Genomic DNA, 20487 nt, shown 5'->3' on the forward strand with positions numbered 1-20487 from the left:
GGATGTTTGACTTGCATCCCACTGGGATTTTTGCACACAGCGTTGGTGTACGGTGTTTTTTTCTGCAATATTTTGCTGTCTTTTCTTGGATTTTCTGTTTGCACTCATATTCACTTTAAGATGTTTTTTTGTTCATGTTTTTGTTTTTTGTTTTTTTGCGGTTGCACCCGATGCAAGAGCCGAATGGCTCGCAGGGCTATACCTAATAAATGAACTTGAACTTGAACCTTCATCTCCTCTCGTTATCCGCTACGAAACTAGTCCACGGGACTCCCTTCTGTTCCCCTCCAACCTCCTGCCTTGTGCATTCTCTCTCCGAATTGGAACTCCTCCTGAGAACACATCTCTTACACTCGGCTTTCCGCGCACTCTCCTCTGTTGCATTTCTTCTTCTGCTGCTGTCGTGCCCTCTGTGCTTTTTTATTCTTAGTTTTTTTCGGTGAAGTCACGTAGGTAAAAATTTAAATTAATGAAAGTAAAATAAAAATCACGACGTTTCGGAGTAAACACAAGCTTCCGTCTTCAGATGGAACCGTCACAGCACGATTGCTGTCCGTGGTGCTAAGCGTGTGGCGTTTGTTGTCCCTGGCAGGGTCTTGGTTCTGTACCTGGGCAATCTCTACAGCCTCATCATTGCCCTCTTGGACAAGGTCAACATCATGAGTGCCATGGTGAGATGCCACATGTCACGTGGATAGGTTACAAATCACCCCCGTTCCCCCGTCCCCACCGTCTGGCTTCCCCAAACCAAGAGGCTCATGGCAATTATGCTACCATCACTCACCGTGCTGGTCAGTGCATATTCGTGAAGGCAGTGAGAATAGAAGTACAGTACAACAATGGATTTTGCTGCACAGCCCGCTGCTGCCTATAGAGAGTCCCACAGGCTAGAACACCTGTCATTCATGGCGGTTGCCCATCCAAGCACTATCCAAAGAGATTGGGCTGATTCTGAATTATTTTGGTCACAGGGCCATCTCCTGTTAGGTAAGCTCCGGTTAAGGGAGACCGACAGAACCGTGGTTGTCCTTCAGGTGAACGGCACAGAGAAGAACGCGCAGGACCGCACGGTGCGTCTCGGCGGGGACACTCCCCACGTTGTCATCCCGTCCCACAACTCCACCACGATCGCCCCGGCGCTGACGTCACCGTCACCATCATCACCACCTGTCACGGCAGTCGATCTGGGCCAACTCACGAATTCCACCTTTGACCTCATCACCGCCGCCACGACCGCCGCCACCACCACGGCAGCCGCCACGGTCGCCGCCGCCGCCACCGCCGCCGTAAACCTGACGTCCGTGCTGGTGTCGACCTTCTTTGCCAACCTCACGGCAATCACGACCTCCTCCTCCTCCTTCTCCTCCGCCTCCTCCTCTTCACCCTCGTGGAACAACACGACGCCCGGACCGCACGATAGCGTCCTCGAAGGCCCCCGTGGCGGGACGGAGGCGACGGCGCTGAACTTGACGGAGGTGGCGGCGAGGGTGGTGGCGGCGGTGGTGGATTGGGCCAACCGGACGTCCTCCCTGGCGCTGAGCTCCACCGGGAATAAGCCCGTCTCGAACACGACCACCGAGATGTCGTACTCGTCCAAGTCGTCGGAAAACCAGTGCTGGGAGACCTACGTTGGGCAGGTGATTGTCACGTGCGAACGTGCTGTATGTGTGTTGAACTTCTTTTGCACCGTCACGAAGTCAAGCGTGCAAATCGGAGGTGCGGGGGAAGGACAACAAACTGAACACAAAAAGCAGTTCGAAAGAAATGAGTTTTCCATGTATATTTAAAAGTGCATAGCTCAGCTGGCTTCCTAATATCAGAAGAAAGAGCATTCCAGACGGCCGCAAAAGCGCATTTGAAAAGCGCGCGATGCATTGCCAGTCTTTGTTCGATGGCTAGCCAAAAGCTGCTGCGTAGAACGACCGGAGTTTGCCTGATGGTTTATGCTCCTCAACGAGATCAGCAAGGTATTGTGGTTCATTTGTGGCAAGCACTTGGTGTGTCATGAGTGTGACCTTCTAATGCATTTGTTCGGTAACTTGAAGCCAATGCGGCTCAGCGAGCATCGTGGTTACAATATGTCCTTGCGAAAGGAATGCTGTGGGGCCTACCTCTCCAAATTCATACCTCGATGTAGCTCATTGCCTGCGCCCCTACGCTCCTTCAGGGCTGTGGTGCAGTGATGCAAGTGGACATGGGCACAGAGCCACATTTTACACGTCCGTGTGCTCGTTGTTTTAGACGTGACGTGGCCACCGTGTAATTGATCAAAGTAATAAAAGGTAGAATTGTATCCCTATGCTTCGATCAATGAACGTATGACCAGGTGAGAAGCCTGCTAAGACTAAAATGTTCTTTATCAAGGGAGACCTGCTGGAAAAATGGGAACAGCAAAACAGAAACCCCACAAAACAAAACACATGAATCAGTGCTCTTCATTGCAAGGCCCGCGGGCCACTGGAGGCCCTTGATGGCCTTTAGTGCGGCCCCTGATGTGCGGCCCCCGACAAGACACAACACGTGAACACACCCCTTGCATTCTAGATTTGAAGCTTTCGTGACTGCAAGGATTCATACTCTTAGTTCTTTCGGTAAAGTCACGTAGGTAAAAAATGAAATTAAGATGAATAAAAAATAAAATAATAAAATCACGACGTTTCGGAGGCAACACAAGTCTCCGTCATCAGGTGGGACCGTCACAGCCAGATTTGCTGCAGCAAATCTGGCTGTGACAGTCCCACCTGGCTGTGACAGTCCCACCTGATGACGGAGACTTGTGTTGCCTCCGAAACGTCGTGATTTTTTTTATTAATTTTATTTTTATGTTTTACCTACGTGACTTTACCGAAAGAACTAAGAGTATATAACACCCCTTGCAGCGGGCGGTGTGGCGCACCTCAAACTAAAAGTGGCCCCCCTCTAAAAACTAGTGAAGAACATTCACATGAATAAACACCACCATAACAACAAAAATGGGTGTTGCCATTATTCTTATGTTCCCTGCTGAAACCCGCGTCACCCCCCCCTCCTCCCACCCGCCACGGTCTCATCCAGGAGATGCTCAAGCTGTCGATCATCGACATGATCTTCACGGTGGCCAGCGTGCTGCTCATCGACTTCTTCCGGGGCCTCTTCGTTCGCTTCTGCAGCGACTGTTGGTGCTGGGACCTCGAGAGCAAGTTTGTGAGTTTCTGACGGTTTGTGAGTTTACGACGAGGTTTGTGAGTTTACGACGGTTTGTGAGTTTACGACGAGGTTAAAAGAGGCAGCGCTAGGGCAGTGTGTCCATTACCGCTACGGTCACCTCTCAAAACGCTGGTCAGTGCGGTTTGCTGAATGTATGTACTGTATGTTGTACTGTATGTTGAACTTCTTTTGCACCGTGCGTAGCCAACTGTGAATGGTGGGTGGGGGGGCAGAACTAGGGACCAGTTTTAAAGATCACGCTCCACTGACTTAGCCATGGCTAGGAATTGAACCTGGACAGCTGAGATTCAGTGAGCGGTGTTCGAACTACCGCACCAACAGTAAACTATTTCTAAAGTGGATTTCAGCACTCCACTTTATCAAGGGAGACCTGGTGGGAAAATGGGAACAGCAAAACAAAAACCCCACCAAACAGAACACATGAATCAGTGCTCTTCATTGCAAGGCGGTGTTCGAACTACTGCACCAACAGTAAACTATTTCTAAAGTGGATTTCAGCACTCCCGTTTTGCACGCACCGCTATTTTAACGATGATTTTTGAAAAAAAAAACATAATGACGGGCGTGCATCGCTACGTTGTTGCTGTGTCGCATCTGAAGGGGCCACTGCCTCGGTTGAAATTGTCGAGGGCCTGGCGTTGGGAGAGGCGAATGTGAGCGTGTGCCTCTGCCCTCAGCCCGAGTACGGAGAGTTTAAGATCGCCGAGAACGTCCTCCACCTCGTCTACAACCAGGGCATGATCTGGTGAGCGAGCTCGCGCGCGGCGGTTAGCACACTGCGCTCAGAGCCCACTCGCCTGAGTTCGAATCCCGGCCACGGTCACCGTCAGCGGCGAGTGGCATCCGGTTGTCAGTCGCCGTTGAAAAATATCTTCTCGGCTCAATGGGGCTTACCCAAAATAAACCGACTCACTGATCTGCCGAATATTAAGAAAGCAGTTTTTTTGCCAGATTGATAGTGCAGTTCTCTAACCACTTTGCCACCACGACGGTAGGGACTTGGTGAACGTAGAAATGCCACTCCTCGGATTTTTGCCAGCTTAATGTAGGTTCAAGCCCTGCCCGTTGACCACACCGTAACCCCCCCCCCCCCCCCCGCTTCCTGCAGGATGGGCGCTTTCTTCTCTCCCATTCTGCCCGCGTTCAATGTGCTCAAGCTCATCGGCCTCATGTACCTGCGCAGCTGGGCCGTGCTCACCTGCAACGTGCCTCACCAGCAGGTGTTCCGCGCCTCGCGGTGAGAGAGGCCGCCGGCGACTCGCGAGGCTATGCATGTTGAACTTCTTTCGCACCGTACGTAACCGACCGCGCTAATCGGAGGTGTGGGGGAAGGCCAAACAAGATAAATGCAACAATATGATAATTGTTTTTTTACCCTTCTATCTGGCAACAAAACTGACACCTTTTTACAAGGAGTCATGTTTGCATAGACCGCAATACCTGCAGTCATAATGCAAACAAAAAACATAACTCTGATAATGTATGCACTGTCCTTGAAGTTGATTGGTCCACACCCGAGACAGCTTTCCTTAGAGCCTAGTCTCACATGGGTTGGCGTCATCTGGTCCAACCCATGAGAGACTAGGCTCTAAGGAAAGCTGTCTCGGGCGTGGACCAATCAACTTCAAGGACAGTGCACATTATCAGAGTTATGTTCTTTTGTTTGTATTATGACTGCAGGTATTGCGGTCTATGCAAACACGACTCCTTCTAAAAAGGTGTCAGTTTTGTTGCCAGATAGAAGGGTAAAAAACCAATTATCATATTTTTACTGGCAAATGAGGTTCCCATAGCACAAAAAAGCAGTTCTAAAGAAATTAGTTTTCAAATCTAGATTGAAAAGTGCATCATTCCAGTGGCTTCCTAATGTCGGATAACGGTGGAAGTCGTAGAGATTACGATGATGGAGGTAATGCTGATGATGATGGCGCTAATGGTGGTAGCGATTATGATGATAGCGGTAGTAATGATGATGACACTTATGGTGGTAGCAATTATGATGATAGCGGTAGTAATGATGATGACACTTATGGTGGTAGCGATTATGATGATAGCGGTAGTGACGACGATGACGATGGCGGCGACGGTTTTGGTTGTGGTGCACTTGTGAAGATGCGAAGTGAATTGAGCGCTTTGCGTCGCCTTGCAGCTCCAACAACTTCTACTTGGCCATGCTGCTCTTCATGCTCTTCCTCTGCATGCTGCCCACCATCTTCTCCATCGTCAGATACCGCCCGTCGAGTGGATGCGGCCCCTTCAGGTAACGCTCGCTGCCTCCCCCGTGTATTTCTCGCTGTCGCTCCGTCCGCACAGTCGCTCTGGCGTGTGCAATACAGCCCGTTCAGAGCTAATACCAGCAAACAGGCTTCACGCTGGAACGCTATCCATCTCCGGAACAATTTAATTCTAATTAACTGCGTCTATTCGGGTACAAAGACATACATTTGAAAAGGCGGGATAGATCTAAAATCCCCGACGTGTTTTCGGGCCGCACTGCGTGTTGTTGTTCCGTCATTGACGTGCGACGCTCCGCACCATGAACATCTTCTGGAACCGAGGACGCGCCCAGCACGTGGAGAGACGAAATGTCGGACATCGAATTCGAACGGCCCCGAAGACACGTCGCGGAGACGTACGGCACGACCGCGAAAACCTACGCGGCAGCGGCGGTGCGCGTCGTCGCCGAACGAGGAGCGTGCCTAACGGTTCGCTTCCCCTCCCACCCTCCGTCAGCGGCCAGGAAAAGATCTACGACATTGTGTCGGACACGATCAAAACGGAGTTCCCGTCGTGGTTCAACTCGGTGGTGAGCTACGTGACCACGCCCGTCGTGATCCTGCCCGCTCTGCTGCTGCTCTTGTGAGTGAGTCAGCACGTGACTCATTGTGAGTGAGTCAGCACGTAACCCATTGTGAGTGAGTCAACTCGTGGTGCTTGTGAGTGAGTCAGCTTGTGAGTGAGTCACCTCATGGTGCTTGTGAGTGAGTCAGCACGTGACTCATTGTGAGTGAGTCAGCACGTGACTCATTGTGAGTGAGTCACCTCGTGGTGCTTGTGAGTGAGTCAGCTCGTGGTGCTTGTGAGTGAGTCAGCACGTGACTCATTGTGAGTGAGTCAACTCGTGGTGCTTGTGAGTGAGTCAACTCGTGGTGAGTCAACTCGTGACTCATTGTGAGTGAGTCAGCACGTGACTCATTGTGAGTGAGTCAGCACGTGGTCCTTGTGAGTGAGTCAGCTCGTGACTCATTGTGAGTGAGTCAACTCGTGGTCCTTGTGAGTGAGTCAACTCGTGGTGAGTCACCTCGTGACTCATTGTGAGTGAGTCAGCACGTGACTTATTGTGAGTGAGTCAGCACGTGACTCATTGTGAGTGAGTCAGCTCGTGGTGCTTGTGAGTGAGTCAACTCGTGGTGCTTGTGAGTGAGTCAGCACGTGACTCATTGTGAGTGAGTTAACTCGTGGTGCTTGTGAGTGAGTCAACTCGTGGTGAGTCAACTCGTGACTCATTGTGAGTGAGTCAGCACGTGACTCATTGTGAGTGAGTCAGCACGTGGTCCTTGTGAGTGAGTCAGCTCGTGACTCATTGTGAGTGAGTCAACTCGTGGTCCTTGTGAGTGAGTCAACTCGTGGTGAGTCACCTCGTGACTCATTGTGAGTGAGTCAGCACGTGACTCATTGTGAGTGAGTCAGCACGTGACTCATTGTGAGTGAGTCAGCTCGTGGTGCTTGTGAGTGAGTCAGCTTGTGAGTGAGTCCCCTCGTGGTGCTTGTGAGTGAGTCAGCTTATGAGTGAGTCAACTCGTGGTGCTTGTGAGTGAGTCAGCTCGTGACTCATTGTGAGTGAGTCAGCACGTGACTCATTGTGAGTGAGTCAGCGCGTGGTGAGTCAGCTCGTGGTGCTTGTGAGTGAGTCAACTCGTGGTGCTTGTGAGTGAGTCAACTCGTGGTGCTTGTGAGTGAGTCAGCTCGTGGTGCTTGTGAGTGAGTCAACTCGTGGTGCTTGTGAGTGTGTCAGCACGTGACTCATTGTGAGTGAGTCAGCTCGTGGTGTTGTGAGTGAGTCAACTCGTGGTGCTTGTGAGTGAGTCAGCTCGTGGTGCTTGTGAGTGAGTCAACTCGTGGTGCTTGTGAGTGAGTCAACTCGTGGTGCTTGTGAGTGAGTCAGCTCGTGGTGCTTGTGAGTGAGTCAACTCGTGGTGCTTGTGAGTGAGTCAGCACGTGACTCATTGTGAGTGAGTCAACTCGTGGTGCTTGTGAGTGAGTCAGCTCGTGGTGTTGTGAGTAAGTCACCTCGTGGTGCTTGTGAGTGAGTCAGCACGTGACTCATTGTGAGTGAGTCAGCACGTGACTCATTGTGAGTGAGTCACCTCGTGGTGCTTGTGAGTGAGTCAGCACGTGACTCATTGTGAGTGAGTCAGCACGTGACTCATTGTGAGTGAGTCACCTCGTGGTGCTTGTGAGTGAGTCAGCACGTGACTCATTGTGAGTGAGTCAGCACGTGACTCATTGTGAGTGAGTCACCTCGTGGTGCTTGTGAGTGAGTCAGCTCGTGGTGCTTGTGAGTGAGTCAGCACGTGACTCATTGTGAGTGAGTCAACTCGTGGTGCTTGTGAGTGAGTCAACTCGTGGTGCTTGTGAGTGAGTCAACTCGTGGTCCTTGTGAGTGAGTCAGCACGTGACTCATTGTGAGTGAGTCAGCACGTGACTCCTTGTGAGTGAGTCAGCTCGTGGTGCTTGTGAGTGAGTCAGCTTGTGGTGCTTGTGAGTGAGTCAGCTTGTGAGTGAGTCATCTCGTGGTGCTTGTGAGTGAGTCAGCACGTGACTCCTTGTGAGTGAGTCAGCTCGTGGTGCTTGTGAGTGAGTCAGCTCGTGAGTGAGTCAACTCGTGGTGCTTGTGAGTGAGTCAGCTTGTGAGTGAGTCATCTCGTGGTGCTTGTGAGTGAGTCAGCACGTGACTCCTTGTGAGTGAGTCAGCTCGTGGTGCTTGTGAGTGAGTCAGCTTGTGAGTGAGTCATCTCGTGGTGCTTGTGAGTGAGTCAGCACGTGACTCCTTGTAAGTGAGTCAGCTCGTGGTCCTTGTGAGTGTGTGAGGTTGTCTCTGCACAGATTGTGTAAGATTGTCTCCTGTGTTATGTTGTGTTTAACGCTGTCTGTTAGGTATTTGTGGCATATATTAATTACAATTCTTAAGCTCACGAGATATGCATCAGTATTTCAATATTCTTCAAATAACATACTCATGCTGTATGTAATGGGTTTCTGTGATTGCTGCGTTCATTAGGGACTGCATTTTTTAGTCCGCAATTTTAAATCCGATGTTTTTTTTTTATAATTGATTGTTGAATCAAATCGCAAACCCTGAATCGTATCGACGGGGGGGGGGGGGTGGAGTGCGAATTTCTCGGAGCCTTTAGCGTTTGTTTAATTACACACGACATGCCGAGACGCCACACATTTTTGCTAAGTCCAGAGCTGGCTTCAAAATTCTAACCTCATCCTCCGATGAGCGCGGCTGGCTACGTACGGCGCGAAGGAAGATCGTACCGACAGTGCGTAGTGCAAGAACCCTTGCTGCTCTCTGCAGCGTCGGTGCCACGAGTGGAGAACAGTTGCCCCCTGCTGTCTGACATTGCACCGCTGTCAAGCTGAACGACGCTGGGGCGCGTCAAGCGGGGGAAGCCTCAACTCACCCCTACGACTTACCGCGTTGGTTTTGTCAGGATGGCGACCTGCTTGCAAAAAAACGTTTCCAATTCCAGACTTTCTGGCACGCATTTGTGACATTGCCACAGCTCAGTTCGTATGCAGTCAAACTCTGTTTATCCGGGTTAAACCGGGGGTGGTGGGGGGGGGGAGTGCCCCGGTTCCAAGTGTCCGGGTCCCAACCGGGATTCACTCGTTTAGCCAGATGGTGTGACCGCGAATAGTCCTGTATGATGATGATGAGAAGAATGTTCTGGATAACTCTGTTTGACTGAACTCCGGATAGTTGGATGGCTCTGCCCGCTGGATATTTGAGAACAGTGTTTTTCCGAAACCCAGATAAACAAATTTCACGGACAATCGGGTCACAAATAAACTGAGTTTGTATATATATATACACACATACATACGTATAAGTTTGAATGAAAAAAATCACACTTTACATTTTGTGAGCTCAAGAATCGATGTTATCCGATGAATCAATGCATCGTTCCACCACAATTAACCGTACAACAGCCCACATGTTTAAACGCACGCACCTACTCCCTCGACACGAACGTCAGATGTTAACAGCACTGCCCTGTGTCTGTCCTCTGCGCAGCATGCTGATTTACTACCTGCAGTCCATCGCCAGGTCCCTGAAGGTCACGAACAATGACCTTCGGATGCAGCTTCAGTACGTAAGTACCTGCAAGGCCCACCGCGCCAACCCAGAGACAAAGTCACCGTGCCACGCTGGCCGTCTCACCCTGGAGCCACACAGAGAGAGAACCTGTGACCCACGGGGCAAGAGGCGTAGCTATCCAGTGTGCAGGCGGTGCAGCTGCACCACGGTCAGAGAAGCCCAGTCGCCGAGCTACGTCCGAGGGAGGCAAATTGGACAGGGGGCCTCCATTTCGTTCATTGAACTGGGGCCATGTGCCAACCACGCTGCTGCAACCCATTGGCTAACATATAACCTATTCTTAATTTGGAGCTTTCGTAACTGCAGGAATTACCCTTTGGTTCTTTCGGTAAAGTGACGTATAAAGAGAAAATAATAAATTAAATACTAGCATACGACGTTTCGATTGCAACACAAGCAATCATCAGCAGGTATAAATGAAATAGAAACACAAATCTAGTGTTATTTTATTATGTTTTATTTGTATTATTTTATTACTTCCCTTCTACGTGACTTTACCGAAAGAACCAAGAAGATGAATCCCTGCAGTTACGAAAGCTTTAAATCGAAAAATCTAGTATACTTAGAAATGTAATGTAATACAACAGAGAGTCGGATAACATAACAGTCAACACCCTACCTGGTTGATTACGTTCTTCCTGAACGTAATCATTCTTCCTGAACGTAATCAACCTATAGGCCAGCATAGCGCCCAGTGAGGTAGCTGTCCAGGGTGTAAGCGGTGGGATGGAACTGGGGCCCAGATGGCAGCGGGGGTCCTGAAGCTGAACTATGTGAAGAGGGGGGGGGGGGACAGGGTGCCCCCATTTCGATCCAGATGCCACTTGTCATTGACGGTAGATGTGGCCAAGAGTGGAACTCAGGTTTGTGGGTTTAGAGTGTAGAAGGGTAACCACTGCATTATTGCACCAAGTATATTAGATTAAATCGGTGAATAAGAAACTTCGATTTAAAGCTTTCGTGACTGCAGGGATTCATCTTCTTGGTTCTTTCGGTAAAGTCACCTGAGGACGGCTGCTTGCGTTGTGGCCGAAACGTCGTGAGAATTATTTTCTTATGTTTTATTTTTATTATTTTATTATTTCCCTTCTACGTGACTTTACCGAAAGAACCAAGAAGATGAATAAGAAACTGTTTTGCGTTTCCATGATTTTGTTTTTCAGGAGCGTACAGAGGACAAAAAGAAAGTGTTTCAAATGGCAGCAGGTAAATTTTGGTTTTATTATTTAATGTTCTAAATTGATGAGTATGAATTTACGAACGTGAATTTCTCTAATCCCGTTGCAATTCCTCCCTGCTCCGTGGATGCAAACGTGACGTACTCCAGGCATGGCCAGTTCAAAGTTGTCAGATAGCAATCGTTTAAGAGCCCACCCTAAGCACGATAAATAAATGAAACGGCAGACAAGCACTGCTTAACAAAATGAGACGCTTAACTAACTACAAAGTTTGTCATCTCAAAAACGTTTCCTCACCATCACCCGAGATCAATAACACTGCTGGGTGAAGATCTCCCCGAGTTGCCACCATCCCACACCATCTCGTGATACGATAATCCATACAGCTCTTTTCGCACAACCTGGTCTCATCGCTCCATCATCTGCACTGCGGTCGTGCCCTCGAACGCGTGCCCCTCCTTTCGTCTGCCACTCCACCCTCAGCCTCGACCATCGTGTGTGCACCCATAACGGCGTTTGCTTCCCTGTGCGCGGCGAGCGGCCGACCTTGCCCCTTGCGCCGTCAGCGCGGCTGCAGGAGGGCGGCGAGCGCTCCTCCCCGACCCACGAGCCCCAGAGCCGCGGCTCGTCCGCCCCGTCCTCGCCGACGCAGGAGATGCTCTTCATCCCCTCCGCGGAGTCCACCCCGGACATGCCGCGCTCGCACGGCCACCCGGCGCCCGTGACGGGGGTCGCCGCGCCGCGGCCCGCGGGCCCCGCCGGCGGAAACGGAGGATCGGCGGCGTCGGTGGGCGCCGCGGCAGCGGCGGCTGCCGCGATGCCGGCCTCCGTCGGGGGTAGCGGCGGAGGCGGCGGTGGCGGCGCGTCCGCGGGCGCCCGTCGCGGAGACTCGACGCCCGAGCTGGCGGCGCGCCCGCGCGGGGGGCACGAGCCGGAGCTCGCGAGAACGCCGGCGGGCAGGAGGCGGGCGGTGGTGGGGTTCCGGCGGGAGGACTCGATAGCGGAGGCGGCGGCCGCGGTGGCGGCGAGCGTCGGTGGCGGCGTGAGGCCAAAACCCGTTGCCCCGATGTCGCGCGGAGCGCACCCCGCGAAGGCCGGCTCCTCCACGCCCCCCGAGATGGCGAGATGTAGGACGAGCGCAGGCACGCGCACACGCGCGCATGTGCACACACGCACACAGCCACACACCTAACTGAGTGAGCACCTATTGATTAACTTTAACCATGCAGTGTTTACAGAATGAATGCGTTGTAAATAGCTCTGCTTTCCTCTATAACATTGTGTAGCTCCTTCCGATGGCTTAAAAAAAACAATTACGTTATTGGCATTTTTTTTTTATAGTAACCATCAGAAGTTTACAATTTATATTTTACAGGTTTCAGGAGTTTGTGAATGTTACTACCAAAGGCCACATTAATATTTTGGATTTGAAAAGGAGCTTGGTAGTTCATAAATTATTTGTACGGCATCGACAACGTTCCGGAAAACTCTCATTTATATATATGGGAACATTATCAAGGGACGTTCGTTTACACACACACAAGATCGGACTCTTGATGCACTCTCTGCACATCACGTGTGACACGTGACACATGCAAGATCTCCATCTTGCTTTGAATCAACACTCTCTGCACATCACGTGTGACACGTGACACATGCAAGATCTCCATCTTGCTTTGAATCAACACTCTCTGCACATCACGTGTGACACGTGACACATGCAAGATCTCCATCTTGCTTTGAATCAACACTCTCTGCACATCACGTGTGACACGTGACACATGCAAGATCTCAATCTTGCTTTGAATCAACACTCTGTGCACATCCAGTGGTGGAAATGGGTGGCAGTGAAAAATTGATCCCGACTGCGTTCTAAAAGGAAGCAAGGATTCATCTTCATTTATTATTTATTTGACTCGCAGACAGACCCCTAGACTAACAGAGAGACACACAGACACGCTCAGAGACCCACGCACTAAGCGTAGATCTCCTCCACCACAGATCTAGGGGAGGTTGGGGTGGAATCATGAATGAGTTCCCCCAGCCCTGTTCACATCACATGGAACAGACACACACACAAGATCACAATCTTAAATGTAATCAGCGTTCTCTACGTCACGTGTTGTGCAATCATCAGGGCGTGTGCATCTTTTAACCACTTTATATGCATTTGACCACAAGTGAATTGGTGAATCTGGGGAGTCGCGAGGACTGGAGTTAGAAAACAATAATGTGAAGCCCTTTTGTCAATCCACTGCTGAATGAGGACTTCCCCAAAAACATGTAGGTCATAGGGGGTTATTTGACCATACTTCACCTGGCTGGTCAGTGTGGGGTGGTGCAGACAGGAAAAACATACATCAGAGCACAGAATGTGGCACAGCCCTGCCACCACCTAGAAAAACAAGGCATGAATCACGTCACCCATGTGTGTGTATGTTGAACTTCTTTCACACCGTAAGTAGCCAAGCGTGCTAATCAGAGGTGCGGGGGAAGGAAACAAACTGAACACAAAAGCAGTTCTCAAGAAATGAGTTTCCATGTAGATTTAAAAGTGCATAGCTCCAGTGGCTTCCGAATATCAGAAGGAAGAGCGTTCCAGACGGACGCAGAAGCACATTTGAAAGCGCCCAATACAGTGACTCTCTTTGTTCGATGGCCACCTACTGTCCAGGCTCATCCCTGCTTAACTTCTGAAATCATGTGGAAAGGTCTTGAGCCACAAATAAGCCCTCAAACTTTGAGAAAACCTGCCCTAGAGTTCTACGCTGTTTGTCTGTCTCCTGAGAAACTCTCTGCCCTGGAGTTCTACGCTGTTTGCCTGTCACCTGAGAAACTCTCTGCCCTAGAGTTCTACGCTGTTTGCCTGTCACCTGAGAAACTCTCTGCCCTGGAGTTCTACGTTGTTTGCCTGTCACCTGAGAAACTCTCTGCCCTAGAGTTCTACGCTGTTTGTCTGTCTCCTGAGAAACTCTCTGCCCTGGAGTTCTACGCTGTTTGTCTGTCTCCTGAGAAACTCTCTGCCCTAGAGTTCTACGCTGTTTGCCTGTCTCCTGAGAAACTCTCTGCCCTAGAGTTCTACGCTGTTTGTCTGTCTCCTGAGAAACTCTCTGCCCTAGAGTTCTACGCTGTTTGCCTGTCTCCTGAGAAACTCTCTGCCCTAGAGTTCTACGCTGTTTGCCTGTCTCCTGAGAAACTCTCTGCCCTAGAGTTCTACGCTGTCTGTCTGTCTCCTGAGAAACTCTCTGCCCTGGAGTTCTACGCTGTTTGCCTGTCTCCTGAGAAACTCTCTGCCCTAGAGTTCTACGCTGTTTGCCTGTCTCCTGAGAAACTCTCTGCCCTAGAGTTCTACGCTGTTTGCCTGTCTCCTGAGAAACTCTCTGCCCTAGAGTTCTACGCTGTTTGCCTGTCTCCTGAGAAACTCTCTGCCCTAGAGTTCTACGCTGTTTGCCTGTCTCCTGAGAAACTCTCTGCCCTGGAGTTCTACGCTGTTTGCCTGTCTCCTGAGAAACTCTCTGCCCTAGAGTTCTACGCTGTTTGCCTGTCACCTGAGAAACTCTCTGCCCTAGAGTTCTACGCTGTTTGCCTGTCACCTGAGAAACTCTCTGCCCTAGAGTTCTACGCTGTTTGTCTGTCTCCTGAGAAACTCTCTGCCCTGGAGTTCTACGCTGTTTGTCTGTCTCCTGAGAAACTCTCTGCCCTGGAGTTCTACGCTGTTTGTCTGTCTCCTGAGAAACTCTCTGCCCTGGAGTTCTACGCTGTCTGCCTGTCTCCTGAGAAACTCTCTGCCCTGGAGTTCCACGCTGATTGTCTGTCCCGTGCAGCGCACGCAGTGGAGAGCGTGAGGCCACGGCCACCCAGGTCCCACGCGCACGCGGTGCCGCACCCAGAGCGGCCGCTCGAGGCCAGGAGGCCGCAGGTGGTGACGCGAGAGCCCGGTCGACGCCCCGGGGCCTTCTTCAGGTGCTGACGAGACAGGGCCCTACGACCGCAGCCGTGGAGACGCAGACGGGATGACTTGTGGGCACCGCGTTGCCACAGTCGCTCCTGTGCCTGGTCCAGTCGCATAGCGATTGTCGGGTGTGCCAGTGGCAGGGCTTAATTAATCGTAACATTTTCTGTATGCTAATTTTTTTTCGGACCGTACGAAGCCAAACTTGCTAATTGGAGGTGCGGGATCACTGCAATGCAAGGCCCACCGGCTTACAAACCACGAATTAAATACTTCCAAAGACGCACGCATGTCGAAGAGCGTCACATAATCCATGCGTACGTGTGATATTTCTCCAAGCTTGTTTCACTGATAACACTGGTCAACACACTTTTTCTGGCATAAGGTATTCCAACGGTTTTTAGGTAATTCCAAATCTGGCATCAGTTTTTGTCTATCACATCAGGTTTTTGAGATATCAAATATTGCATTTTCAATAAAAACTGCAGAAGAAAAATATTAAATAAATGTGGATATCTACATATAATTATATTATAAACACACTATCCTAAAAATACAGCACCATATTTAACACTAAAGCAGTCACTGACTCGCAACAACTTGCAATCATAAGTGACAGAGTTAATTTCGGGTAAAATCAATGAAAATGGGGTATGCCGATAGCATAAAATGAGATGTGATAGAGCAAATCTGAGATCAGATTTGGAATCAGCACCCTGAAATTAGTCTAAAACAGCTGCAAAAGTCCAGGCCAGTAAAAAAGGTTTTTTCTTTGTTGACCAGTGTAATCAACCCGTGCTGTGCAGGCCACCACCTCCGGGCATGGAGTGGCTCGGTCCGGGCCCCGCCGGATACTTGATGCGCATGCCGGGCGGCATGTACGTGTCCGAGCGGCACAGTGACCCCTACCTGCAGGAGACCGAGCTCCTGCTGCCCATCAGCCGCAAGGCACAGAGGATTCTGGGATACTACCCTGGCGAGCCAGTGCAGAGGGGAGTCCGGTGAGTGCCACTCGTTTTGGTCTCGCTATGCGCTGACGGGGACGGAATAACTAAACTTGTCTCTCCGGAGTCGTATACTTTGAAAGGGAGCCAGTGTCCCACGATGTTTGATTCACATTTGAGACGCTTTAAAGATGCGGGTAATCATCGGTATGATCACAAGAGGAATTCTTGGTCATAGCACATTAACCAAATTGGACTAGTTCATAACGTACCAGACATACTCAGACCAACTGACTTTTTACTCACACAAGGATGGTGATGGTCCATCCACATTTCTAAACACAATTTGGACATTTGTTAAGAGCGTGGCAGTGGACTTTAAAGCCATGTCTCATAATTAAAGGGTTCACCTCTGACCTGAGATGCAGAAATCAGATGCGCTCACAACACATTTGTAAAGATGGAAAGCACTGTTGTATCTTCCCACCAATTTTTACCTCTGGCGTGCTATTGGCGTCACATCACGAGAACAACGAATCCACCGGGATGTGACGTGCGGTGCGTAGGTACGCCTCGCCCAGAACCCGCGTCGTGCCGCGGCTGCTGCCCCCGCACCTGGAGGCCAAGTGCTACCGCTCACGCCACGGCCCCCCGCCGGGCGCCGTGCATGCCGCGTCTCCTCGTGAGAAGCGGCGACGCTCCACCCGCGACTTCCACGGCGCGGAGGAGCGGCCTCCGTCCCGTGACCACCACCACCATCACCACCACCACCAACAGCAGCAGCACCAGCAGCAGCAGCCGCATTACTACCAGCAGCCATCGCAGCAGCAGCAGCACAGGCACCGTCGCCGCATGGAAAGCATGCGCGCCGCACGCTTCTACATCGGCGAGGGAAACCGCTCGCGCTACTCGGACGAGGAGGAGGAGGAGTACGAGGACGAGGCGAATCCCCGAGCGGGGATGTCGCGCGCGCAGACGCGGGTCTTCACGGCGGAGACGCACCGCGCTCCCGAGGGCGATCTCCTCCTGCCGGACCCCGATGACCTCCGCTGGCCCTCGCCGCCACCGCCACCGGCATCCCCGCCACATCCGCTGCCTCCGCCGCCAGCGCAACCACAGCAACAACCGCAGCAGCAGCAGGGGCCACCGCAGCAGCAGCAGCAGCAGGCGGAATCGGGTCGCCGGTCTCACACCTCGGCATCAAGCCGCGAGTCTTCACGGGGGCAGCGCCAGGGCGGGGACGCGAGGTCGCTGCCACCGCCGACGGCCCCGGCCGCGCTTACCGCCGCTCACCCGTCCGAGTCGGACATGTCCAACGCATCGAGCAGCGACCAGCAGCACAGCGGCGGCACGGACCAGTACCTGCACATCCACCCGCACCCAGAGCGGCGGTCGCACGCGGCCGCGCATGCCTCCGACGCCGCGAAGAGGGCGCGGCCGAGGGTCAGCGGTGGCGGCGGGGAGGAGGAGGCCGAGCGGGCCTCCGTGAAGACGTCCAGCGGCGGACGTCCCGACAAGGGCCAGAGGAGGGCCGGGCCCAGCATGGAGGAGACGGCGGGAGCCGGGAAGAAGGCGACGGACTTGGTCTGCTCGAACGTGTGAGCGGTGGAGAGAATCTGCGATGCCGAGCTTGGTAGGGGCAGGTTGGAGTAATTTGCAGAGTTGGCTCGAAGTGCATCTAATATTAAATGAAATAAAAAAAGAATACAGCCTCTTCTCTGTCCAGTTCTTGCTTGTATGAATGTTGAACTTCTTTCGTACCATATGTAGCCAACCGCGCTAATCGGAGGTGCGGGGGAAGGACAACAAACTAAACACAAAAAGCAGTTCTAAAGAATTCATACTCTTAGGTTTTTTTTTCGGTAAAGTCACGTAGGTAAAAAAATGTAATTAATAAAAGTAAAATAAAAATAAATCACGACGTTTCGGAGGCAACACAAGCTTCCGTCTTCAGGTGGAACCGTCACAGCAATCGTGCTTTTTAAAGATTTTTTATTTTATTTAACTTTTATTATTTTTCTTTTTTTACCTACGTGACTTTACCGAAAAAACCTAAGAGTATGAATCCTTGCAGTCACGAAAGCTTCAAATCTAGAAGTTCTAAAGAAATGAGTTTTCAATCTAGCTTTTAAAAAAGACCTCCTCCGCACACAATATCGAAAGTGGGATTTGTTTGACCATGCTTCACTATGCTAGTCGGTGCAGGTGGGTGAAGGGGGGCGCCCAGAACTGGTTCCGATATCACTCGCCACCGCTGATGTTAGCCATGATATCATGAATGGGTGCGCGATCAATGTTAATCTATAAGACAAAACTGCCGCAAAGTGCACATGGAATTCAATCACGAGATATTAAAACCACCGCTACCACCGGTAATTGGGCATTAGTTATTTAATATGCCAATGCATTGCAGAAAATGTATTTTCGATACTTTTAGAAATAATGAATGATTAACATGATGTGTTAAAAATAGTGTAAGTTTGGAGAATGTGCACGTGAATATAGCAATAGCAATGTTTGTAGCTCATGCTGGATCACCGCTCAACCACCATACGTTTTGCTAAACTTGATGCAACTGGAAAAGTTGTGACCCAGCGCGTCCGTCGACCGTATGTCCCGTCACGACCGATTTCTGAATAAAGCAATACTTGCACTGTTCTAGGCGTTGCGTTTGTGTTTTACAAACAAAGTGTCATTCCCAACGATTGGCAATGAGCAGCACACGGGGCTGAACATAATTGTGTTGCGATCGAAACGTCGTAGTTTTTTGTTATTTTATTATTTTCTTTGAACCTATCTCCGTGACTTTACCGAAAGACCCAAAGAATATGAATAGGATTACAGCAATTGCAATTATACGGTAATTGAAGGAAAATTGCAATTGATTTACTAATACCACTATTACAGCTGTAACGGTATCTTCCTAACCTTTTAAGCTCAACATTGGCTGAAGCAGCGTTCTTCACGCGTTTTCAGAGGGGGGAGGGGGAGGCCACTTTCGCCGACAAGACATCGTCGTCTTCTTGGTTCTTTCGGTAAAGTCACGTAGAAGGAAAATAATAAAAAATAAAACATAATAAAATAATTCTCACGACGTTTCGGCCACAACGCAAGTAGCCGTCCTCAGGTGAAGAACATTGTTGTATTAATCTTAATTTTAGAACTTTCGTGACTGCAGGAATTATTATTTGGTTCTTTCGGTTAAGTCACGTCTAAAGATAAAATAATAAATTAAATTAAATAATAGAATACGACGTTTCGATTGCAACACAAGCAATCATCATCAGGTATAATGAAATAGCGACATAATATCTAACCAGAAAACTATAGACAGACATATTAGCAGACAGATATCACAAGATACATACATAGCGAGAGCAACACAGGTGACAGAGAGGGGTGATCGTCTCTGTGGGGTGGCCTTAAATAGACAGAGGGGGGGCGGAGGCAGAGAGAGGGAGGGGGGTTAGAAAAAATTAGCATATCAATGAGTGGTCCAAAAGAAAACGTGGTGCTGCGAGTACGATGGCACAGCAAGCAAGCCTGAAAATCAGGAGAAAGACACACTAAAATTAAGTAACCTAGTAAAATATCGAAATGTAATGTAATACAACACAGAGGGTCGGTCAACACACAATTAACGCATAGCCTGGTTGATTACGTATTTCAAAGATTGCTAAGTTAAAATTTAAGTGTGAACATTCTAAAGAGAACACAGGCAGAGAAAACAAGTCGCCAGAGAGAGAGAAAAAAGATAAGCTTAAAACTTCCCCGTAGAAGTGGTTCAATCTTAATTTTAGAACTTTCGTGACTGCAGGAATTATTATTTGGTTCTTTCGGTTAAGTCACGTCTAAAGATAAAATAATAAATTAAATTAAATAATAGAATACGACGTTTCGATTGTCGTATCACCCCTCTCTGTCACCTGTGTTGCTCTCGCTATGTATGTATCTTGTGATATCTGTCTGCTAATATGTCTGTCTATAGTTTTCTGGTTAGATATTATGTCGCTATTTCATTATACCTGATGATGATTGCTTGTGTTGCAATCGAAACGTCGTATTCTATTATTTAATTTAATTTATTATTTTATCTTTAGACGTGACTTAACCGAAAGAACCAAATAATAATTCCTGCAGTCACGAAAGTTCTAAAATTAAGATTGAACCACTTCTACGGGGAAGTTTTAAGCTTATCTTTTTTCTCTCTCTCTGGCGACTTGTTTTTTTGCCTGTGTTCTCTTTAGAATGTTCACACTTAAATTTTAACTTAGCAATCTTTGAAATACGTAATCAACCAGGCTATGCGTTAATTGTGTGTTGACCGACCCTCTGTGTTGTATTACATTACATTTCGATATTTTACTAGGTTACTTAATTTTAGTGTGTCTTTCTCCTGATTTTCAGGCTTGCTTGCTGTGCCATCGTACTCGCAGCACCACGTTTTCTTTTGGACCACTCATTGATATGCTAATTTTTTCTAACCCCCCTCCCTCTCTCTGCCTCCGCCCCCCCTCTGTCTATTTAAGGCCACCCCACAGAGACGATCACCCCTCTCTGTCACCTGTGTTGCTCTCGCTATGTATGTATCTTGTGATATCTGTCTGCTAATATGTCTGTCTATAGTTTTCTGGTTAGATATTATGTCGCTATTTCATTATACCTGATGATGATTGCTTGTGTTGCAATCGAAACGTCGTATTCTATTATTTAATTTAATTTATTATTTTATCTTTAGACGTGACTTAACCGAAAGAACCAAATAATAATTCCTGCAGTCACGAAAGTTCTAAAATTAAGATTGAACCACTTCTACGG

At 49.6% G+C, this 20487-nt stretch overlaps 1 protein-coding gene across 1 annotated transcript in view; it reads left to right on the plus strand.

Moving 5' to 3' along the window:
• The window catches only part of TMC3 (transmembrane channel like 3), a 33933-nt gene extending 16662 nt beyond the window's left edge, over positions 1–17271 (plus strand). The window contains exons 12-26 of the mRNA XM_078880254.1: positions 593–671; positions 1035–1637; positions 3055–3183; positions 3885–3952; positions 4316–4444; positions 5357–5467; positions 5941–6066; positions 9512–9590; positions 10759–10801; positions 11340–11815; positions 14815–14834; positions 15532–15726; positions 16236–16406; positions 16530–16743; positions 16897–17271. Of these exons, the coding sequence (XP_078736380.1) occupies positions 593–671; positions 1035–1637; positions 3055–3183; positions 3885–3952; positions 4316–4444; positions 5357–5467; positions 5941–6066; positions 9512–9590; positions 10759–10801; positions 11340–11815; positions 14815–14834; positions 15532–15726; positions 16236–16406; positions 16530–16743; positions 16897–17271 (2818 nt within the window). The remainder of the gene's footprint in view (positions 1–592; positions 672–1034; positions 1638–3054; positions 3184–3884; positions 3953–4315; positions 4445–5356; positions 5468–5940; positions 6067–9511; positions 9591–10758; positions 10802–11339; positions 11816–14814; positions 14835–15531; positions 15727–16235; positions 16407–16529; positions 16744–16896) is intronic.
• Positions 17272–20487: the final 3216 nt, after the last annotated feature.

This window comes from Lampetra fluviatilis, chromosome 3 (genome assembly GCF_964198595.1).
Source record: "Lampetra fluviatilis chromosome 3, kcLamFluv1.1, whole genome shotgun sequence".
Taxonomy (NCBI): Eukaryota; Metazoa; Chordata; class Hyperoartia; order Petromyzontiformes; family Petromyzontidae; genus Lampetra; species Lampetra fluviatilis.